Raw genomic sequence first — 21779 nt, 5'->3', positions numbered from 1 at the left:
AATTTATGAATAATTAATATGACGAATGTAAATTTTTAAAACGTTCAAATTTTAAATAAAATTTCCTTGACCAGAAGCCTGGGATATTTCCGCAAAATAAAATTTTAATTTGTAATATCGCGTGATTTGACAATCAATGCGTGATTGTCGCAGTAATAATACATGAGTAGAGATAAATCTTGGTGGCTTACAACAGTATCCCGTCATTACTACTGCCATTTAAATTATCATTATTATAAAATTTCTAAACTAACATTGGCCTTGATAATCAGAAAAATATTTTTCAAACGAGTGTTATTCAAATTTCACATCACAATCTCTCGCAGACGAGACTTCTTTTTTCGCAGTAATATTTTTTTTGTCAACTGTCAATCACTGAAGATCTACAAATCATCTAAATCATTACATTATTCCGTTTTATGAGATACTGATCCTAACTATCGGGCTCATAGCCGCCCTGCTGAGTTCGCTTTTTATTTTCTATTATCCTTTTATCATCTCTGAGAAATATAAACTCATAACTAAACGTACAATGACTTACATTAGGTCACTGATCGTACTATGGAGATTTTTGGGTGGTCTCATACTTTAGATCAATGACATCTTAAATAAAATCGTGTCGTTTTTTTTTAAGTTCCACCATTAAAATTTTTTTTTGTAAAAAATTACAATTACTAGTAATTTATTTTTTAAATTATGGCTCACGCCTCTGAGTATTTTTTTTTTTTTTTCGTACAAGAGTCGTATCATTAAAAAAAAATCGGTCTGTCAGTTGACCCTGCGGGCCAGCCCCAAAACTTCCCGCTGTTTTCGAGCTCGCTGAGCTCGAAAACATTATTGTGAATATATTTTCGAGCTCTTCGAGCTCGCAAATACTTTTGTATGCCATTGTTTTGTAAAAAACCATTTTTTAGCATTTCTTTCTTCCACGATATCTCGCGAACGAATCAACCGATTTTGATGGTTGAGGTGGCAATCGACGCGTTTTATCAAGTTCTAAAGCTGGTCGAATTTTGAAATTGATCTACTTAGCCGTTTTTGAGAAATTTCAAAAAAACCAAGGAAAAAATTTTTTTTGAATTCTTTCGTCAACGGTTTCTCTTGAACGAATGAACCGATTTTGATGGTTGAGGTGGCATTCGACGCGGCTTATAGAGTTTTAGAGCTGATTAGATTTTGGAATCAATCCATCGAGCAAATTGGAAGTTATCCAAATAAAACATTTTTGAAAAAATTTTATTTTTGAAATATCTCTGAACGCACCCTACCGATTAAGTTCAAATTTCTACGGCCTCAAGACATTAACAAGCCGCGTCGAATGACACCTCAACGATCAAAATCGGTTCATCCGTTCAAGAGTTATGAATATTTACATACATACATACGTACGTACATACGTACGTACGTACGTACGTACGTACGTACACACATACATACACTCGGACATCATCGTGAAATTAGTCAGGATAGCTTCCTAGGACCTCGAAACGTCGACATCTGATGGAAATTCGATTTTCGTAAATCGGACCGAAACCAATAACTTCCCGAATTTTTGAAAATTTACAATTTTCTTAGCGGGAAGTTAAAAAATTGAAGAAGTTGATAATTAAATTCCTATTGAATTTACATCGTAGGATTAATTACGCGTCTTTGTTCTAATGTGTCCTTTGTATTTATGAGTCACCTCGTGACTTGAATGTCACAATTTTATGATAATCTGTGCACCTTGTCTTCCCAGAAGATCTTACTGGTTCGTATTAAAATATATAACTTAAAAAAAAAAAAATAAGAAATTTTTAAACCAGACGAAAAATAAACAATTTGAATGTTTAGTTGATTTATATTGACCCTTTGGATTTTTAAGTTTGTAAAAAAATATAAAAAAACATATATGTATATTTATAAAAAATTTTTATTTATTTATTATTCTACAGACGATCCACCAGAGCTTTGAGAAAATGATAAAATAAAGTATCGTCGCCACGCAGACTCGTGGTGGTTTCCTGCCGTTAAGGAAGATCAAGGAAGATCCGCACTTTTGGTTACTAATGTCGTAAATTCACAGTGAATCACTGATTATTTTCTTTTAACATTTTTCACTTTAATTTTATTTAAATACACATGTATTTTTTTTTTACTACCGTGTAATAGAGAAAAATCACGTACGGACCCGACACTTATCTTCTGTAGATTATATTACGAATGCTTATTAAAGACAACGTGAGATAGGAAAAGAATAATGAAAACGAGAGGATGACCCTGATCGTAACATCAATCGCCACACCTAGAAATCGAAAGCATCCGAGACCTCGTTATCGTAAATAGATCATTTTTTCCCTATAGCTTCTCGTTTTTTTTTATTTCTTCAACCCTTTATTCGATTTCAATTCTCATTGTTGTCTTGTTTCATTTTTTAAGTGATGACACTTTTTTATTGGTAATTATATTTATTTTTAAGACTAATGTTTTTACTGATAAGAAGAATTATAAAATTATTTTTAGTTTTTTTGTGATAAAAAACTTTTTTTTCTTGTATTTTTTTTTAATAAAAAATCGTAACAAAAATTAAATAAATGGTTTCTGTAAAAAATATAAAATATAAAAGTCATGATTTTTAATTTTTACACGGAAAAAAATGATGGTCAAAATTTTAATAGTTTGCAGTTTATTTTTAACTTAAAATTAGTATATTTGTATACTAATATCAAACCAGGATCATTATATATTACAAAATGGCTATTATTTATATTCAAATTTGATACACATAGAAGAGCAAAATTTGTAATTTCGTATATTTAAATTAATATGAAAAAGAATCGATAAATTTGTATCTACAGTTATTTATTACTATTCAAATAAACATAGAAAAATTAAAAAAATTTACCACTTATTCGATTTATGTATATAATAAATTAATTTATAATAACGAATAAATAACATTTTATATTAATTATTAGTCAATGGGATAGAATTTATAAAATAAGAGTTGAAAGTTTTCGGTATTTTTATGAGCAAAAAATCAGTATCTAGTATACTAATTTTTCATTTTATAATTTACCACTTATTCGATTTATGGATATTGTAAATTAATTTATAATGATGAATAAATGATATTCTAAGCTAATAATTGATCAGTGATATCGAATTTATAAAATAAAAGTTAGTAACTTTCGCAATTTTTCGGCTGGAAAAATCAGTATCTAAGATAGCAATTCTTAATTTGACCAATCATTACTTTTTAATAGATGTATGCCATATATTAATTAACTTTCACTGATTAGTCACGTATTTATGTACCTAAAAGTAATAATATTTACTTACTTTTTGAAATAATTGATAGTAGTTTTTAGGAATCTACAAAAATTAGTAAACTACTTTGCATTACGTACATAATAGTACTAATTATTGATAACAGATTCCACTTTTTACTATTATTTATTGATTTTTAATACTCTTTTTTTTCCGTGTATAAAATTTTTTGTTAAAAATTTTATTATTATTTTTATGAATGAATAAGGAAATTTATAAGTGAAGGTCATAGCCCTTAAAAAAAGGAAAAAATAAAAATATGTAAATATATAAATAAATAATTTTCATATTGCAATATCAATAGATAAAAATTTAAATGTAAAACAGCTGTTTAAATTCCACTTCTTTCTTTTTAATTTCTTCTCTTACACTCGACGCGTGAATCATAATTCCATCACATATGTGCATAGTACAAGATTCATACAAATATATACATAACACAAGTGAAGTATACAGGCGCCTTTAAGCCTTACATCGTCTACTGACTCCCAATTCCTACCATACAATTTTTTTTATAAATTCCGCGAATGTCACTTAGACTTGATTTTATTCCACTGAATAAAATCAATCATTAGCTAGTTATTTTTTTTCCACAATAAATACATTGTACTTAACAACTGACTCAACCTGATAATTATAAACTTTATTTTATTTACAGAATTAAAATAAATTAAAAAATTATGCGATGAAATAAAAAGTCATCTATCGTAAGCAAAAAGTAATCATATGTCAATACATTAAATATATATGCAACTATAAAAATAATAATAACAATAATATATAAATATATAAGAGAATAAACACGATGAGTATAGAAATACATATAATACATACATACATAAAGTAGGAAACAACTCATCATGTTCAGTAACTCAGTGACTCATATACATTCTCGTATAAATTCAATTCAAATCTTTTTCTTTGCGTTATAAATATATCTATAGATATAGGCATATATATTTTATAACTTAATATCTAAAGTAAAAAAAGGTAGAATTTCATCTGAGGTATGAAATTTAAAAATGTAAAAATATAAAGCAAGTTTGACAGCTCAACCAGATAATTAAATATTATTTTCCAGAAAATCACCTCAGACTTAAGGAAAGATGATTCAACTTATGATTCAACTCACGGCTTTTTTTAATTTTTCACGTTGCTTTTTTATCACTACTCACCTTAATTAATTATTCGAATAGTTATAAGCTAATGACTAATAAAATATATCATAGGTTTTTAATTTTTAAATTATATATCGACAAAATTATCATAATTTCGTATGTACAGTCGACTGCCCGTCATAGGCCTGTATTTTATACGATTTCAAACGTTATATTTACGTTTTGTTACTCCCCACTTCCGATTTATCTAGTGCTTATAGTGCTAAAGTAAATACTTACCTTTGTACACTAATAATAATTATAATGATAACGGTATTAATTACAGTGATAATAATAATAATAATTTTATTGATTAACATAATTCACAATAAAATTTTTAAATTGTAATAGAAGCTTCAAATGTAATTAATGATTACAATTATGAACAATAAATTATATTTTACTTGACATGGATTCAATTATTCTCCACGAAACATCGATAGTAAATTTTCATCATTAATTTGTCGATTTTTTTCTATTCTTAGTTTATAATTTTGACAATTTTAATGAAGGCTTATAACGGGCTGTCTGCTACAAAAATCAAAAGAGTGTTTAAGTGGTGTAAGTTGGTTGGACTCAGTAACTGCCGATTGAGGGGGAGAGGCTTATAACGGGTAGTCGTCTATATGTATATACATAACACTTGTATACTATTTGAACAAAAAATCTGTGAAAAAAGTTCATGTCTATCACAAGCGGGCGCCAATAATGATACAAAAAAAAATTATTTTACCGCAAAGATTTGTTTAAAAAAAATGGCTAAATAAAGCAGCTTGGAGGCGGCCATTAACAATTGACCATTAGTTTAAGTTGACAAAGTATCAAATGGAATCGTTTATCTCACCGAGCTTTATATTTTCTTCAGTAACTTTGCTACGTGCGGGTTTTTTATCACTCATTTTATTTCATACTCTCCCGAGTCGAAATATTAGACGTAAGTTGAACGTTCTTAACGTTTCAAACGTAAATTGAACGTTCTTAACGTTTTAAACGTAAAGTGAACGTTTTTAACGTTTTGAAAGTAAATTGAACGATTGTTTTGTATTTTGGTTCATAAAAAATTGGTAATTTCATGAGTTATGATTTCAGTTTACTGATAACATTAATTAATTTATTTCAATATTTGTAATCACAATTTTTATAACCTTGATATCATAATATATGAACAGGTATAAATATATAGTGTTAAAGATAGAAGTATGAAACTGAAAAAAATTTTTTTTCAAAATACGAATTTTTTATTTAAGAGCCAGAAAGGCGGACGACAACATTTTACGGAATTGACGTGATTATAATCCAGGAGTACAAAATCGATGAAAAAAATTTTTCGGTATGCGTATGTTTTCTTATTGTAAGTCTAAATAGGTTTTAGTTACGTTTTCGAATTATGATACTCCAATCTACGTTTTGAATAAGTTGGAAGCTGTCAAATTGGGTTTTTAAGGTCCAAAACGTTCAATTTACGTTTTAAACGTTCAATTTACGTCTAATCTTTCGACTCGGACTTATCATCGGAACCTTTTTTTTCTCGAGGCTTATATGTATATATGTGTAGTCATATATAATAGTTTCTCAGGGCTTTAAAGCAACTTATATTTTTACCATAAATATTAATTATATAACTATAATACTATATTTATAAATTACTATACTTTTATACCTTTCATATATCTTGTAAAATTACGGCCATCGAGGCGCTTCAACTTCACGACCGCAACATATCTCAAATATATAAATAAACATATGTAGATATATGTGGAAATGATAATTAAGTTTTCAAATTGATTAAAAAATAATTAAACGATGAGACTCCGAAATAAAAATAAAAGTAAAAAAAAAAGTAACAAAGACTTGATTGCGCAGTCTTAAGTTTTATTTTATTTTCCCGTTTAAATTTTACTCATATATACTCGTGTCGTGTCTTAAGATATAATATCTAGTTCGTATATGATTATAATCGTGCTCAATGAGCCGGAAATCTGTGTAATTGACAAATTGCTCTGACGACATTTAATATATATCAGTGGGCCTTAAAGTCCGAAACTGCCTTACACTAGATTTACGTATTAAAATTTAATTATATATTTTTCATAAATTTAAAGTGAATATAAATATTTTTTACAAGGTTTCTTACAAGGTAATTGTTTATTGATTTGTAAGAACGTAAATACTGCGATGGAGTTTAATCCTCGGATGGTTTATTATGATAATAAATATGCATGTTAGCTCATTAGCAATCCAAATTGTCGATAGTTTGAGTTTAATATCATATGCACATAGCAATGTAAGTACATTTAACGTTACAGTTGTAGTTATAGGTATAGAAATAGTTATCAACTCCCAAAGGAGGTCGAGACATAGAACTCTCGTTATCACGCCTCAGTATTTTGCCAATTAAATTCTCTCTATTCTGCTATTTTACGTTTGTTAATTTACTGAGGTACAAAAGCTCGGTACTCGACACAATTTAATGGTAAAAAAATATCACTGGATGTAACTGTCAAGTGGGAATTTTTTGAATTTTTGAATGAATAAATAAAATGTGAGAAGAGTAAAAATGAAAAAATGCGTATTTAAACCAATGAAAAATTCGTTTTTTTTAAATTTCATTATTTTTGGTATTTTATGTATTTATTCAAAATTTATAAAATGTCTCATGTCTGCTGCATTCATACTCCAAAAAAATATGGATAATTATGATGATTTTGAAGTTAGCTGACGTCTGATAATTTTTGGATTTTTTTAAAAACGTTAAATCATAAAAAAAAAATATTTTAAAAAATTGCACTTGTAGTTTTTTAAATTTTTCACATGTGCATTTTTTATTGTAATTAATTTCTTAAATAGAAATCCAAAAATTTTTGATTGCCTACTAACTTAAGGATCATTAATTATGATACTGAAGTTAGTCGAGGTCGGATAATTCTTTGATTTTTTTCAGATAAATTATAAAAAAAAAAATATTTTAAAAAGTTGCACCTGTAGTTTTTAAAATTTTCCACTTGTGCATTTTTTAATATTGTGTTTTTTTTTTTTAAATTGATTTGTTAATTAAAAATCCGAAAATTTTTTATTGCCGACTAACTTTAGATGAGTGTGAATGTAGCAGACATTATAGTAGACATTAGACAAATTTAAAATTATAAATAAATAGAGTAAATAATTAAAAAAATAAAATTTTTAAAAAATGCGCATTTAAAAAATTTCAAAATTAATTAGTGAATTTTTTATAAATATTACATTTTTGATCGTCTCCTCTATTTATTTATAATTTTAAATTTGTCTGATGTCTGCTACATTCACACTCGTAACTTTAGGATCATTAATTATGATACTGAAGTTAGTAGAGGTCGGATAATTTTTTGATTTTTTTCAAATAAATTATAAAAATATAAAATATTTTAAAAAATAGCACTTGTAGTTTTTCTAATTTTCCACATGTGCATTTTTTAGTTTTGTGTTTTTTTTTGTAATTGATTTGTAAAATAAAAATCCGAAAATTTTTGATTGCCTACTAAGTTTAAGATCATTAATTATGATACTGAAGTTAGTCGACGTCGAATAATTTTTGGATTTTTTTCAGATAAATTATAAAAAAAAATATTTAAAAAAATTGCACCTGTAGTTTTTTAAGTTTTCTACATGTGTATATTTTTAGTTTTTTTTTGTAATTGATTTGTTGAAAAAAAATCCGAAAATTGTTAATTGTCTGCTAACTACAGGATCATGAATAATTTATTTGTAATTAATTGCGTTTTTTCAAATTATTTCTTGAATAAACGGTAATTATTTGTCTATATTGATAAGCAGTAATAATTTAATTGTAGTTTCAATAAAAATTGTTACAAAGAATTAAATAGATAATACAATGTTGCTAAGTAAATAATAACATCAAGGAAGAGGTTGCATTTCCGTGTACAAGTTGCCTTCAACAAATCTAGTCACGCGTAAAAAACTATTGTCTCGATTTTATTTTATCTATTAAACGTTTCTGCACTCGAGGATTTAAGACAACAAAAATTACATATCTGACTTTGACTTTAAGTAATTAATTAATAATTGATTAATTACTTTATCCATTAATGAGATGTATGTATTGTTTTTATCTGATTGTTATCATAAATTATCATTGTAAAGTTTATTTTTAAAAATGTTACGCTCAAGTAGAATCTTAAATAATGAATTTAACTTTCCAACTCATTGTTTTTTTTCTTACTATTTAAAATTAAAAAAAAATTTTCGTAATCTCTGTTATATAATTAAATATATAAGTATATTTCATGTCTTAATATTTTATAATAATTATAATTAATTTTTATTATTAATTTAATTTATAAAATAAAATAAAAAAATTTTGATTTTATTTTAAATTTAAAAAATAAAAGTCATCGTACGAAGAGTCATCCAATATATGTATATATATAGATACAAATGTATGATGTGTATTAGTAGTTTTCCATTGATAGTAAATTACTTAGAATTAATAAGTAATTTAAAAGAATTATAAAAATATGATTAATTTGTTCTTCGACCCGATGAGTTGTGTGAAAATAAAATCATAAGTAAATGTATGTTATATATATACATATATAATTTAATTATTTAAATATCTGCTTATTTGTATGCATAAGATAAATAAATTCACTTGCATTTGCTTTCAGATCCAGATGCGAATTAACATAAAAGGGTTTTGTCGAGGAATCATCAAAATTGTCTGACTGTATCATAACTTTTCCCTTACTCACTTGGCCACGTATGGACTAGCAGAAAATTTTTTTTTTTAATAATAATCATGATATGTATGAGTCCTAAAAGGTAGGAACATCGATTAGAGTAAGTCATTGTCATTTTATTATCAATAATTTAAACATGAGCAATGGGAGTTTCTGTTGCGGTCAATAAAACTTTTGGTAGGACAAAGAGAACCTTGGCCTAAGTCACTGACATCCAGGACTCATTCCATTCTATTTAAATAAGAACGTAGATATGTCGTATGTGAATCACCAGGACATCGACTGCTACATTTTGTTTGTTTTTAAAAAAAAAAAGGAAAAAAATTGTATCCGCTGCCGGAAGGAAAAAGTTTATTTTTTTGTGTTCAAGTACTTGGAATCAAGTGAGTTTACTTGTTAGATTATTCATTAATTTGATTTCATGCACATATGAGTTTTATTTGCAGCCATAAAATTTTTAAAAATTTATTTTTTTTAAATTTGGGCGATGAGAATTTTTCGGGAGTTTAAAAAAATTTTGCATAGAAAATCATTTTTTTTTTTAATTTATGAACTACTTGATGTATCATATAAATATTAATATATTTATTTATCTAATTTAAAAAATTTTAATAAAAAAAAAATTTCACGAAAATTAAATTTGAATTTCGAGTTTAAATTTTGCCAATTGAGCATAAGCTTAATCAGAACGTATGAGAAAAAAAAAATATCTAATTGAAATTTGAATGAAATTTTTTGAAATTAAAAAAAAAATTTCTTATAAGTTCTGATAAATTTTTACGTAACATTTCTGTAATCCAATAAAATTATGTTAGAAAATAATAATTTTTTTTGTCTCCAATAAAATTTTATTCGTTTTATTGGCTCTCATAAATTTTCATAAATTTTTTATCGAAAAAAAAAAAGTTACAATTCTAAGACCAATTCATTCTTATGAAAATGTAATCGTATTTTATGAGTGTGAATCAGAACGACAAAGTAACAACTCGAGCTAATAAAACTCAGTAAATAAAATACGAAATATATATAAAATATTGTAATATAACTAAAATTATTATCAATATATCAGTAAATTAAATAATTTATTTGTTTATATAAATAAAAATGAACGTTTTACAGTTTGTATATTTATTAATTAATTATTAAGTTACTTATTTAATTAAATTTAATATATAGTTTTATAAATTGGATAGATTTAATAATACTTTGAAATTAATATTAAATTATTAAATATTATTAAATGTCAATCTGTAGTTTTAGTTTCATTTATTTTTTCTTAATTATTGACTGCTTTAAAAATAATACAATTACAATGATAGTATATTTATTTATATATATATTATTTATATTTATTTTTCTCACGATTTTTTATTTATGACAGCACTCGTATTTTTTTTTCTGTTACCGATCTAGCGCTAATAGATACTTTTATTTAATTAATTTATTAATAGCAAAGTTTTAAGCTCTTGGGCAGTAAAAAATAATTTCTTAGCTCAAGAATTTTTTTCTCGCCTCAAAAAATTTTTCTTTTGACCCTAGAAAATTTTTTCTCGCTCGAAGAAAATTTTTTCTTTTTATTTATAAAGTAAAAGTTTTCTGTAAACCAGAAAAAAAAATTTCTGGCGCAAAAAAATTTGACTTACCCCAAGAAAATTTTTACTTGACCCAAGAAAATTATTTTTCACGCCAAGAAAAGTTTTACCTGGCCCAAGAAAATTTTTTCTCGCTCTAAGAAATTTTTTTTCTTTAATTTATAAAGTAAAAGTTTTCTTGGGCCCAGAAAAAAAATTTTCTAGCGTAAAAAATTTTTACTCACTCCAAGAAAATTTTTACTTGACCCAAGAAAATTTTTTCTCGCTTTAAGAAATTTTTTATTTTTAATTTATACAGCAAAAAATTTTCTGGGCTAAGTAAAAATTTTGTTGAGCCAAGAAATTTTTTTTTCTCTGTGCCAGAGCTTAATATAACACGCTAACAAAAAAAAATATTTATTAATTATTTAAATGAATTATTTTGTTGGCAAGTACAGGAAATTATTATTATTTTTCACACTGGAAATTAATATTCCATATCTACAGATTGTTAATTTACTTAGTGGGCGTCTAAGGACAAAGATCGAGCGATTATTTTTTATGTACATACATAGCTGTGCGCAATATTAATTATTATTTTTTTTAATTAATATCATTACTTGATGTACTTATTCTATTAACCATTATATTATTTCAGCTGCCATTAAAAGGCGGGACAGGATTCAATGAGAGAAATTGAGATTACAATAAAAATTTATAAATATTTTTTGAATGTCGTGATATTTTTTAAAATTAATTTATTAATCAATAAATTCAATAATAAAACAAATAAATGAAATTAATATTTATGTTTTAATAAAGCTCGTAAATGAGCAGGTGACATGAGTACTTATTTGTGATACTTTTTAATATTTAATAACTTTAATTACCAAAAATGGACAGGTGCCTCTGTGATCGTAACCTTTTCTTATTTCAAAAAATTTATTTATTTATAAATAAATTTAAAATGAAAATGTCACGATCAAGACGATTATTTTATTCAATAAATATTAAATATAATTGTTTATTAATTAATAATGATAATATATATATATGTATATATTAATAATTAGTATTGTTCTAAATGGACAGGAATAGTTTTGTTTTTCACAATATGGACAAATTTATATTTTCACTTAAATCTTAAGTGTAAGCATTTTAAATTTATGTTTACTCGTATTGTTATTTCACACATTTACCTCTCAGAAAATTTCAAAAAAAATATTCTTAGTCCTTTTTTTTTTTAAATTTGATTTTGCTTCACAAGAGGATTTCAGTATTTTAATTATATTTTTAATTATAATTATAATTATTTAATTGAATTATTTTTTATTACTTAAAAGACTAGGAATCCATGAGCCAAATTAATTATAAATAATTAATAATTATAATATTTAAAATAAAATATTAATAAAATAAACAGAGTAAATAAATACCGATAATTTAGAGCGGTCACAGTTTTCTTTTTTTTTTTAAATACAATCAATAATAATTAATTAATTAATGAATTATTTATAGTAATAATAATAATAATTACACAAATATATATTCAATTAAGCAAGTAATTTATTAATCCCTAATGGCTAAACTTAATTTACTAATATTGCATCCCTACTGCACATTTTTTTTAATTACTTAATTATTAAACTTAAATTATATTTCCTTGTAGTTTTAATTTATATAATTCATATTTTTTTTTAATTAAAACAATAATTATAATTATATTAACAAACACTTAAAAGCCGTCGGAATACACCCAAGCATTCGACATTTTAATTTATGTAATTATTTATTATTATTAGTTTATTTATTTATTTTTTTTATTTATAAATAAAAACCGTACTCATGTAGTAACATAAAAAAATAATAGTGTCAACTGTATGGTACAATAATAATTAAAAATAATAATAATTAAATTAATTTAATTAATTAAAAAAAAAAATAATAATAATAAGGAACAGGTCGCGCTAAAAAAATACAATATTAAACAACTGTATACATATAAAATCTTTTTTAAATAATCTACACACGTAGATAATTAATTCATTAATAATTATAATTATTTATTATTTTTTTTTAATGGGTAATTGTTAAGATGGTGATTAATTATTATTTTAATAAATTACGACACTTTTCCTGTGGATTAAATTACCATATAAGTAATTTTGGAAAGTAATCGTGTGAGAAATGACGTCGATTTTTTTATTACCGACTTGTCTTTATCGCGCTATTTTTTTTTTATTGTTTTTGTATTTTAAGTAAAATCATTATTTATATTTTTTTATTACAAATTAGTTTATTGTAAAATTTAAATTTAGGCGCGGGACATTTGAATGTCCAATTATTTAAAATAACGTGAACGATTAAAGAAAACAATTAACATGAAATATATATATGAAATAAAGAGATGGATTTAAATTAATAAAATAAATTCTATGGAATGCTTAAAATTATTTTTCACTTTTAAATATTTTTCAATGTTAATTTTTTTTTTCTACTTCTAGTGAGAATAAATATGCCTGACTGGCGACGTCTTTTATTAAACAATTATTTAGTTCGATTGCGTCGAATGGTTTTAAATAAATGTACTAATGCTCAAAGTAATTTTTTACTGTACTGATAAATTTTTATGACAATATTTTAATGATAATCGTAATCAATTAGCTGCTCTATTTATTATACTAGAGGACTGAAAACACCGCCGCTACATATAGTGTAGGCATGTAGCAACTAATTGTAAGATATTGTTTTATTGTATTGTATACTTTATTATGGATGATTTTTATTTATACCAAGTGGGCTCATTTTCCACGCGATGGATATCGAGTACCGGTTGTTGAAAGGCCTTCACCGCGACTCCGGCTTCGATGCAATGAATGTAAACCTTCACCTGCAATTTATTGTTTTATTTTATTAACTTGAATACATCAGAATAGATAATTTGGCAGCAATTTTTTTACCCCTTCTTATAATTTTATAGAATTCTCTAAGAGATCAATGACTTCATATGTCAAATAAAATTTTCGTACACAAAAAAAAAGAATTTTTTGGCACAAAAAATATTTTGCATCATGAATTGAAGACTAAAATTTTCTGAAGACTAGAAAAAAATTTTTACGCCGAAAACTATTTTTTTGTGTAGAAAATACAAAAAAAAAATATCAGATTAATTACTTATGCATAAAAATAAAAATGAATGTCATTATTATATTTTTTGTTATAATAAAAACCTTTTTTCAACATATATTTTATATATTTATATTTTGTATTACTTTAATTTATTTTAAAAGTCGATAACTTGAATTTAAAAAAACGAAGTGGAATTTTAAAAATAAATAAACTGCAAACTTCCATAGCATAGAAACCGTTCAAGTTACGGGCATTTTTCTAAGGACTTTTTTTCTAAAGAATAATATTTTTTAAAATATTGTCATGAATTTTTTTTTTGTAAAATCAATAGTTTAATTGTTTTAATCATTTAATCAAAAATTGATTATCATAAGACTGAAAATTAAAATCGAGCTCTACTACGAAATTATAAGATGAAAAAAAAAAATTGCTTTTAGATGACCCACTTTAAAATACATAATAATTTATTTTATAAAAATACCTCGACTGACACTTCTGCGCATAGTAGATGATGGAGGTGGTGCTACTTCCTGTTTAGTAAAACTTCTCAAAGCTCTACCTCTTCGGTCTTGAATTAATTTATCTACTTTAACAAATATTCCACATTTGGGTCTACATGTGAAATAACGTTGCCCGTTAACAGCACCATCATTTTTACCTAAACAAATATTTAACTTCATTATTTTATTTATCTACTTCACAGAAGAGCAAACAAAATAACGAGACTAAACTTTTTTTAAACCACTAGAGCAAATTTATTAAATAAAAAAAAATAAAAATAATTGTCAAAGTTTTAATTGGCCAATCAATTTTACCAAGAAACTTTCCAATAAATATTTTATTTCATGGATAAAAAAAATTTTTTTTGACCCCGTTAAATAAAATGATAAAAATAAAAATGAATATAAAGGAAATATTTATATTTTATTAATAAACGTACCGGTTGGAGCATCAAGCTCGACACCAATCCAAGTGCCAGATGCAAATTCCGTGGGTCCAATATATGCAATAACGCCGCAATAACTGTAAGGTCTCACCATAACGGACTCGCCAACTACCACCCAGTCAGCCAGAGGAGGTTCTATTCTCGTTAAATCGTGTCGTGAACCGAATCCTGAATTTTTATCGCTCATATCGTCGTCGATACGTTCTGCTGACGAACTATTGTCACCATTCTCGTAGCCCATATCTGGTTGCTGGAGTATATGCTCTAGTTGTGCTGCGACTTTACTTTCCGAGAGGTGTGGACGGACCATTGGAAATGAAGCTCGGTGTTGATTATTATTATTATTATTACTGCTATTATTATTATTGTTATTATTAATATTAATATTTGAAGTTCTCGAGGCAGAATTACCCGATTGTTTGCGTCTCCGCACAACTTTACCAGGTGGAAGTTTTGTATTGACAATAGAATTACCCTCCAGAGGGCTGTCGTCGCTTGACCCTTGGCTAATTTCCATTTCATTTCTTTTATCTTCGTGATCTTTGTCATCAATCGACGAATTGCTTTGCATATTTAATTCTTCATTGGCATTTTTATTGAACGGGTTGGAGAAACGTTTGCTGATATCCGGATTTTCCGGTCTCGCTGTCTCGGTCTGTCGCAGGTCGTCGGCTATTCGTTGTGAGACAGTCAAATTATCTAGGTCGGTGTTTATTTCTCCTAAATATTCTTCCGGTGTCTCTTCAACCAATGAGCTGTCCATTTTTTCGGGTTTTTTGCAGTCAATTAAATTGCGATACTCTAAGTCAGGTGTCTCGTCAACGCTGATTGACTTTATCGACATCGAGTCATCGGAGGTCAAATTTGTTGTTGATACGGCTTGAGATCCATAACCACTGCTACTCATACTCGGTGTATTAATCTTCGTTGATTGAAGCTCTGCTAGTGAGTCAAGTGTACGTGAAGTTGTTAGTGGTTTCACAAACTTTGTCGGTGCCTAAAATTAATATTATGGATTTGGATACTTGATCTTCAAGATTTACTTATTAATTAACTAGTAAATAAATTAATTAACTCATTAGAGCATAGAGTTTATTTATGTTCTTATCAGGGCTCTTGTTAAAAATAAAAAATACCTGAGATCATTTTATTAAAATTTGAAAAAAATAATGCATTCAACTTTTTTTTTAATTTTAAATTTTTCCCGGGCAATTTAAAAACATTTCACTTGATTTAGAATAAAAAATTACTAGAAAAAAAATTTTTGAGGTCATTTTGATAAAATTGAGAAAAAAAAACGCATACGATTTTTTAAAAATTTTATTAAAACTTATAATTTTTTTAAATTTGAAATTTTTGGCGGGCAATTTTAAAAAACATTAAAATTGATCTAGAATAAAAAATTACTAAAATAAAAATTTTTTTTTGAGTTCATTTTGAATAATTTTTTTTAAATTTATAATTTTTGAAAATATGAAATTTTTGGCGGGAAATTAAAAAAAAAAATTAAACTTAATCTAGAATAAAAAATTACTAAAATGAAAAATTTTTTGAGTTCATTTTGAATAATTTTTTTTAAATTTATAATTTTTGAAAATATGAAATGTTTGGCGGGAAATTAAAAAAAAATTAAACTTGATCTAGAATAAAAGATTACTAAAATAAAAATTTCTTTTGAGCTCATTTTGAATCATTTTTTTTAAATTTATAATTTTTGAAATTATGAAATTTTTCGCGGGAAATTAAAAAAAAATTAAACTTGATCTAGAGTAAAAAAATTAGTAGAACTAAAAATTTTTTTACCATAAAATAAAAAAAATTTGATGGCTGATATAGCGGACATGCTGTAATGAGTTAATTAATTAATTAGCAACTTGCGGTTGCGTTATTAATAAAAAAAAAGTACCTTGTATGCTTCATACTCAGAATAATCAGCATCACTTTTCTCTTCATCGTCATCTTGGATCGGAGATACCGGATGATTGCTGTGTGACGTTTCTTCATGTAATGTCGTCATACGCAGACCCAACTTACCGGTCATATTTGGTGATGCTTAAATAATTAAATAAATAACAAAATAAATATGACATTATATAAATATTTTAATCTTCCATCTAAAGACTAAAACAATAATCTATTAATCTATTCACTATTTATTTTATTTTATCTTAAACAATAAAATAAATAAAATAACTGCGCTGAAATAAAAGTAAAAATAAAAATAAAAATAATAAAATTGGTCTTAAAAAATAAATAGTGAGTTTGCTATAAGCTCTAGTTTTTTTTAGTGAATAAGCATTCTACGATAATGAAATAATATAATTTTAAAAATAAACAAAATGAAATGAAATAAAGGTAAATAATTAAACAAATAATGAAACAAAAGGAAAGAAAAATAAAATGAAAAGAAAATTCTACAACACCAAGCAAGTGTCACCTACACTTGGAAGAGGTGGATTGTTGCACACGTGTCAGTGAGATGTTTGGATTGAGATTCAGAAAAGTTGGTCTCGCTGAAAGGAGACAAACGTTTCAGTTATAAACATTAAAAGAAAGCCTTTTTTGTTAGTAAGTTAGTTAATTTGTTTTTGGATTTTATTATTATTATTTATAAAATAAATGTCAGATTTATTTATCAATTTCTAAAATATTTTTTAAATCTAAATCTAACATTTACTTTATTTTTTATTATTTACGGTTGTAAATATAGCAGACATTTTTAAATAAATACAAACAAAATGGAGATCGAATAAAAATTAAAAAATTCGCTTTTATAAGATTTGAAAATCGATGTGCATTTTTTTTTTCTTTTATTTATAATTTAAAATTTGTCTCATATCTGCTACATTCACACTCATTATTATTTGATACTGAAGTTAGACGTCTAATAATTTTTGAATTTTTTCCACGACTCATTACAAAAAAAAAAATATTTTGAAAAATTGCACTTATAGTTTTGTTAATTTTCTACAAGTGCATATTTTTAGTTTTTTTTAATAGATTCGTTGAAAAAAAAATCCAAAAATTGTTAATTGTCTAATTATCAGGATCTATTACTAATGATGCTGACAGTGATCTGACAATTAGATGCTTTTAATTACTAAGTTAATTGTCATCATAAAAATTATTAGAAAAAAAACCCGATAATTTTTCAAAATTAATCACATGAATTTTTTTATTTTTTCCTGTCAGTATTTTGTTTACTGAAAATAAATAAATTTCTTAAACTAGTGCTTCTGTCAGCATCATTATTATTAACTGTTAGTTTAAAGTCAAAAAAGAATATTTATTTAATAATATTTTTGTTAATTAATTAAATGTTATTACACAAATTGTCTAATTATCACAATTTTACATGCGATGCAATTTAAAAAATTTTTCTAACTTGTAACTTCATGCACATCCAAGCAAATTTATTCTGTAAAAATTAACCGACAATCATAAAAAAAAAAAAAAAACGTCAATGTTTTAAATTTGACTTTAAACTAAAACTTATTATTATTATGATTATTATTTAATTAGATTAATTGTTATTGTTTGGTTGATATGAAATATAAATGAATGTTTACTCTACAAACCAAATTGCTGTTGAAAACCTCATTAAGTTGAAATAATTAACTCGATATGAGTTTTATTATTAAATAAATGTCAATACAAAGTGAGATAAATAAAATGAACATTGACGTGAGAATAATTAAAGTTGCGTTAATTAGCTTTTTAATTAAAAATAAAAAAGATAATTAATTTGGTGTCTAGACTTTTGTGAATAGATTTTTCAATTAAAGTTTATTAAGCAACACAATTAATTATTGTTTAATTAAGCGAATTTTTTTTCTAGTAAAATTAAAAAAGAATATTATTATTGTTTTTGAATACAAGCGTGCATGCATAAGTCGTGAATAGCTGAACAATTGTTTGCAATTAATATTTTTAAATTACTTGTCAATGTTTAGAATTTTAGAATTTTAAAAAATCAAAATTCATGATACCGAAGTCAGCAGACGTTTTTTAATTTTGGGTTTTTTTTTTAAAACGACAAATTACAGAAAAAAAAATATTTTAGAAAATGTTACCCATACACGGAAAAAACAGAATATTAAAAATTAATAAATAATAGTAAAAAGTGGAATCTGTTATCAATAATTAGTACTATTATATACTTAATACAAAGTAGTTTACTAATTTTTGTAGATTCCTAAAAACTACTATCAATTATTTCAAAAAGTAAGTAAATATTATTACTTTTAGGTACATAAATACGTGACTAATTAGTGAAAGTTAATTAATATATGGCATACATCTATTAAAAAGTAATGATTGGTCAAATTAAGAATTGCTATCTTAGATACTGATTTTTCCAGCCGAAAAATTGCAAAAGTTACTAACTTTTATTTTATAAATTCGATATCATTGATCAATTATTAGCTTAAAATATCATATATTCATCATTATAAATTAATTTACAATATACATAAATTGAATAAGTGGTAAATAATAAAATGAAAAATTAGTATACTAGATATACTGATTTTTTGCTCATAAAAATACCGAAAACTTTCAACTCTTATTTTATAAATTCTATCCCATTGACTAATAATTAATCTAAAATGTTATTTTTTCGTTATTATAAATTAATTTATTATATACATAAGTCGAATAAGTGGTAAATATTTTTAATTCTCTAGGTTTATTTGAATAGTAATAAATAACTGTAGATACCAATTTATCGATTCTTTTTCATATTAATTTTAATATACGAAATTACAAATTTTGCTCTTCTATGTGTATCAAATTTGAATATAAATAATAGCCATTTTGTAATATATAATGATCCTGGTTTGATATTAGTATACAAATATACTAATTTTAAGTCAAAAATAAACTACAAACTATTAAAATTTTGACCATCATTTTTTTCCGTGTAGTTTTTTTAAATTTCTTACAAGTGCATTTTTTTTTGTAATCGGCTAGTGAAAAAAAAAAATCCGCAAATTGCTAATTGTCTGTTAACTTCAAAATCATCAGAATTTATAAATTTATTTAATTAATTAATTAATAAAAAATATTTATTTTCTAAACGTTGATAATTGCAAGCAAGGCATTAATTTAAAAAAAAAGTAAAAAATGCTGAATAGGCATAACAACAGACTCAACCACTCACGATAAATTTATTATTTAAATTTAATGACTTATTATTATTATTAATAATATCAATCGCCGTCGTTTTTTAATGCCGATAATTAAATATCAAATCAAGACTCCATTTTTTACCTGAGTTGAGAATGGAGCCTTGGGTGGGCCAAAATAGTAGTAGAAGTAGACGTAGGATTAAACAGAGGAACAGATAAGTAATACAGTAAAATTAATTAATTTATTAATTATTATGTTATTGTAAATAAATTTTGTGTCAGTTTGGTTTTATTTTAATAATTATAGGAATTTAATAAATTGTATTGGTAATTAATATTTAAAGTGATTGTATGAGTTGTTTTTTTAAATTTTTTTAAAGTGGTAGAGCATTATTGTCCGGGTGCCAAAAATACTATAGGCCAAATTGACAAGATGACAATAGCCATGCTTTAAAAATTTATTTTTATTAATTGTTTAAGTAGTATTTTTAATTGTTATTAATAAAAGTATAATTTATTTTGGTTTTAAAAATTTAAAAAAAGTAGTGAATTAAGTGATACTAAGCATGGTAATTATTATGTATGCTTGCATTAGTGCAAGTTTTTTTTTTCTTTTTTTAAACATAAAAATGTGATAATAAAAGCTGTCATTTATTATTTAGGGGTAAGCGAATCGTGTTCGAATCAAATAATTTAAATTTGCGAATAATCCCTAGTAGAGACAACTTTAAGATGTCAAATTTTGGTGCCTTATCGACAGGTTAAAAAACCGCTTCAAAATTTCTATCTTAAAGATGTTACAAAGCCAAGTATCCCAAGTAGCAGACTTGGCTCTGTGACATCTTAGGTACTGGTGGGTAATAAGGCCTAGGTAAGGGAGATTTTGATTAGAATCGAAAATATTGCATTTAATTATCGAAATGTATCATTAATCTATGATCCTGAAGTTAGCAGACATTTGAAAATTTTTGAATTTTTGTTTTTCAAAAAATCAATCGCAAAGAAATAAAATGAAATTATGCACATGTAGAAAATTTAAAAAACTACAAGTGCAATTTTTTAAAACATTTTTTTTTTATGGTTTATCGTCTGAAAAAAAATTCAAAAATTACTAGACGTCTGCTAACTTCAGTATCATCATTAATCTTTATTTCAATACATTAGCCATAAAATATAATGAAGTAATGGTAATTTATACCACAAACAAACAAAAAATTAAACTTTTACAAAAACCATACGAATAGGCCTTATTTTACTACGGTAGGGTAATAAAGCCTACGGGTTAAACAAACTGTAATAGTTAAACTATTCTTAATAAAATTGGTATTAGCGATAAATTATCAGTTAAATTTAGCAATAATACTTTTTAAGAGTCAGAAGACTAGATTGTTATTTTATAATTTCTTCTGCGCTATGACAGCATATGACGGATGATGAAATATAGAAAACAGAGAACGTGGTATCGGGACTCTATAAACTTGTAACATCTCTATGCAAGACCCTTCTACTAGAGTAGCCTTTAGCGGAGGCGATTATTTTAAATATCATTTCTGTCACTTAGGCTTTATTATCCGCAGGTTTTTTTTTGACATGTCAATAAGGCACCAAAATAAACAGAAATTTATGTCACCGAAAAAATATCCGCTTAAAAGACTTGATACAAGTGACGACAAAAAGTAAATTACAAATAATTGTCAAACGATTCTCTACTTGACTTTTTTAAGGCGGAAAAAAGAACAAAAATTTTCTGTGACTCCTAGAACCGACATCTGTCTTACTTGCATAAAAATACTTGGCTTTGAGAC

General features: G+C 25.1%; 2 protein-coding genes across 11 annotated transcripts in view; one reads left to right on the top strand and one right to left on the bottom strand.

Moving 5' to 3' along the window:
• The window catches only part of LOC130669402 (O-glucosyltransferase rumi homolog), a 30144-nt gene extending 20417 nt beyond the window's left edge, over positions 1-9727 (top strand). Inside the window, exons 7-8 of one of the 3 annotated variants that reach the window (XR_008990179.1) lie at positions 9128-9299; positions 9381-9726. The gene's annotated coding sequence lies outside the window, so the exon portion shown is untranslated. Of the gene's footprint in view, positions 1-1934; positions 2378-9127 lie in introns of those variants that run through there. The other 2 variants (XR_008990178.1, XR_008990181.1) reach the window with 2 other exon arrangements.
• Positions 9728-11710: 1983 nt separating this feature from the next.
• The window catches only part of LOC130669397 (kinesin-like protein KIF13B), a 52794-nt gene continuing 42725 nt past the window's right edge, over positions 11711-21779 (bottom strand). For 5 of the 8 annotated variants that reach the window (XM_057472277.1, XM_057472279.1, XM_057472282.1 and 2 more), the window contains 5 exons: positions 17287-17358; positions 16752-16897; positions 14840-15842; positions 14381-14557; positions 11711-13660 (listed from right to left, as the gene is read on the bottom strand). In XM_057472277.1, coding sequence (XP_057328260.1) covers positions 13572-13660; positions 14381-14557; positions 14840-15842; positions 16752-16897; positions 17287-17358 — 1487 coding nt within the window. In that variant the 3' untranslated portion in view covers positions 11711-13571. Of the gene's footprint in view, positions 13661-14380; positions 14558-14839; positions 15843-16751; positions 16898-17286; positions 17359-20116; positions 20135-21779 lie in introns of all 8 variants that reach the window. The other 3 variants (XM_057472278.1, XM_057472284.1, XM_057472286.1) reach the window with 2 other exon arrangements.

This window comes from Microplitis mediator, chromosome 6 (genome assembly GCF_029852145.1).
Source record: "Microplitis mediator isolate UGA2020A chromosome 6, iyMicMedi2.1, whole genome shotgun sequence".
In the NCBI taxonomy this organism is placed as follows: Eukaryota; Metazoa; Arthropoda; class Insecta; order Hymenoptera; family Braconidae; genus Microplitis; species Microplitis mediator.
The sequence above is the reverse complement of the archived record's forward strand: the minus strand, read 5'-3'. Positions and strand labels throughout refer to the sequence as shown.